Raw genomic sequence first — 2,387 nt, 5'->3', positions numbered from 1 at the left:
ATCAAAGGTAGACTTCTACATGGGATCTAAAGTTGGAGTCGAAGTTGGCACTTATTGTGGTGTTTCAGGAAAAATCCAGGACCAAAAGGAAAATGCTTCATACCAAGAATTTGGAAGGCAACTGTAATGTAACACTAGTGGGCTGATAGGAGCCAGTTCCAAATCATCAGCCCAGAGTCAGTTTTGAGTTCAGCTTAAATACAGTTTTCAAGCAGGAAGTACAAAGCAGATAGCTGGCTATTACATGATTGGATCCATTGATTACAACAATCAAGTCATATGTTGTCAGGCAGATTTGTTTTAAGCAGGTTTACTTAAAAGGAATTGTTTGTCATTAGACAGGAACATGTTGGAGGGGAAGGTGTTTGAGCAAAGCGAGTAGAGTTGAATGTGTCCTTGACTGGGCCAGTCTGTTCTGGGCATAAAGTATAAAGTCCTTGAAGTAAGTCAAAATAGAAACTAGATATATGCATATTTTTAAGTAGAAAAACACAGATATTACAGCTGGATGTGGTCAGGTTGACCTAGCTGGCTGTTTTGAAGAAGTAGCTGGATGCAGACAGCCAAGGTTAACTGAACTCAGCAGTCTACTCATGTGGCAAGCAGCATGAGCATATCCTATCTCAACATAGCCTCGGGCTACCAATTGACTTTTAATTTCTACTGTAAGATTGTATAAGTGTGCTAGTGTGGCACCTGTTGTGGTAACTGGTAGAGGAGGAAGGCAGACTGTGGTGTTAGCTGCCACATCGGTCGGTGCTGGAGCAGCAATAGTAGGTCCAAGACATAAGGCAGTGTTTTTCACCACTACAATTACTAACCATCAAGTTATCGTAACAGTAGCTTTTACTTGCTTCTTTACATTCTATTCAATAGCAAGTAGTGTTAGCAGTACTTGAATTAAAACAGGAGAACCAACTTTTGTGGCTTTCACAGGTTTCTAGTGCTGAGATGGTATATAGCAACGCAAGCATCACTGTCATGGATACTACCTTGGTGGGCACAAAACTCAACTCAAAAAATAAATCAAAGCCTTAAACATAAGATATGCAAGTGAAATTGCTAGAAGAAAGTGCATGGGGCTCTCTGGGTCTGGGCCTCCTCGCATCGACATGACTAAGCACACCAAGAAAGTCGGCATTGTCGGTGAATACGGGACTCGCTATGGTGCCTCCCTCCGGAAAATGGTGAAGAAGATTGAAATCAGCCAGCACGCCAAGTACACCTGCTCCTTCTGTGGCAAGACCAAGATGAAGAGGCGGGCCATGGGGCTCTGGCACTGTGGCTCCTGCATGAAGACCGTGGCTGGTGGCGCCTGGACTTACGATACCACTTCTGTGGTCACAGTCAAGTCAGCCATCAGAAGACTGAAGGAAGGGCCACGGAGATGGCTCAGTAGAATAAGGGCTTCCCTGGCAAGTGCAAAGGCCTGAGTTTAATCCCTGGTTCTGCCAAAAAGAAAAAAAAAAAGACTGAAGGAATTGAAAGACCAGTAGAAGCTCTTACTATTTGAGACATCCCTAGCCTATAATAAATGGGTTAATTTATGTAAAGAAAAGAAAAAAGAAAGTGTGCCTGGGGAGACTCCATGACATTGGCGTGAACAATGATTTTTTTGGATCTCACTCCTAACCCATGGACAAATAAAAAGCAAAAATAGATAAATGAGATTACTTCAAACTAAAAAGTTTCTGCACAGCTAGGAAACAATCCACAAAATGAAGAGGCAAGGTATGGAATGAGAGAAAATATTTTCAAAGCATAAAAGGGAGCAAAGGAGCTAAATAGACTATTTTTTCCTGCAGTACCAACCATCAAACTCTACACCTCATGCTTGCCAGGCAGATGCTTAAGCCGCTGAGCTATATCTGCTATATGCCTGACCCTGAATAGATATTTTTTAAAAGAAGGTGTCCAAATGGATAAGGAGTAAAGAGTAAACTACTGAACATCACCAATCATCAGGGAAATGCAAATTAAAGCCCAAGTGAAACACCACCTCACATCTGTTCTAATGACTCTTACCAAGAGGCTAAAGATAACAAGAGCTGGTGAGGAGATGGAAGAAATAGTCCCTTGCACACTGTTTAAGGGAATGTCAGTCAGTAATCCCATTATAGAAAACAGTATGGAGGGTCCTCAAAAGATTAAAAGTACAGGGCCAGCCAAATAGCTCAGTGGATTAAAACACCTGCAAGCAGGGGCCGGGGCTTTGATCCCTGGGCCTGCCTGCTGGCCCCGCCCCCAGGGCACACTGAGAAGGCAATTGAGACTGGGTATGGTGGCGCAAGCCTGTAATCCCAGCTCTTGGGAGGCTGTAAGCAGGTGGATCACTACAAGTCTGATCTAGTAGTGAGACCCTGAACACCCTGTAGACCCTTCCCCTA

General features: G+C 43.5%; 1 protein-coding gene across 1 annotated transcript; it reads left to right on the top strand.

Annotated features, from left to right (window-relative positions):
- Window positions 1–1,112: 1,112 nt before the first annotated feature.
- LOC101575706 (60S ribosomal protein L37a-like) lies at window positions 1,113–1,382 on the top strand (the record flags this gene model as incomplete). Its single annotated transcript, XM_023708359.1, has 1 exon — window positions 1,113–1,382. A coding segment is annotated over exon 1 (270 nt), but the record flags the coding sequence as incomplete, so codon positions are not given.
- Between the last annotated feature and the right edge of the window lie 1,005 nt (window positions 1,383–2,387).

The sequence above is a fragment of the Octodon degus genome, unplaced genomic scaffold (genome assembly GCF_000260255.1).
Source record: "Octodon degus isolate 3935 unplaced genomic scaffold, OctDeg1.0 scaffold00352, whole genome shotgun sequence".
In the NCBI taxonomy this organism is placed as follows: domain Eukaryota; kingdom Metazoa; phylum Chordata; class Mammalia; order Rodentia; family Octodontidae; genus Octodon; species Octodon degus.
The sequence above is the reverse complement of the archived record's forward strand: the minus strand, read 5'-3'. Positions and strand labels throughout refer to the sequence as shown.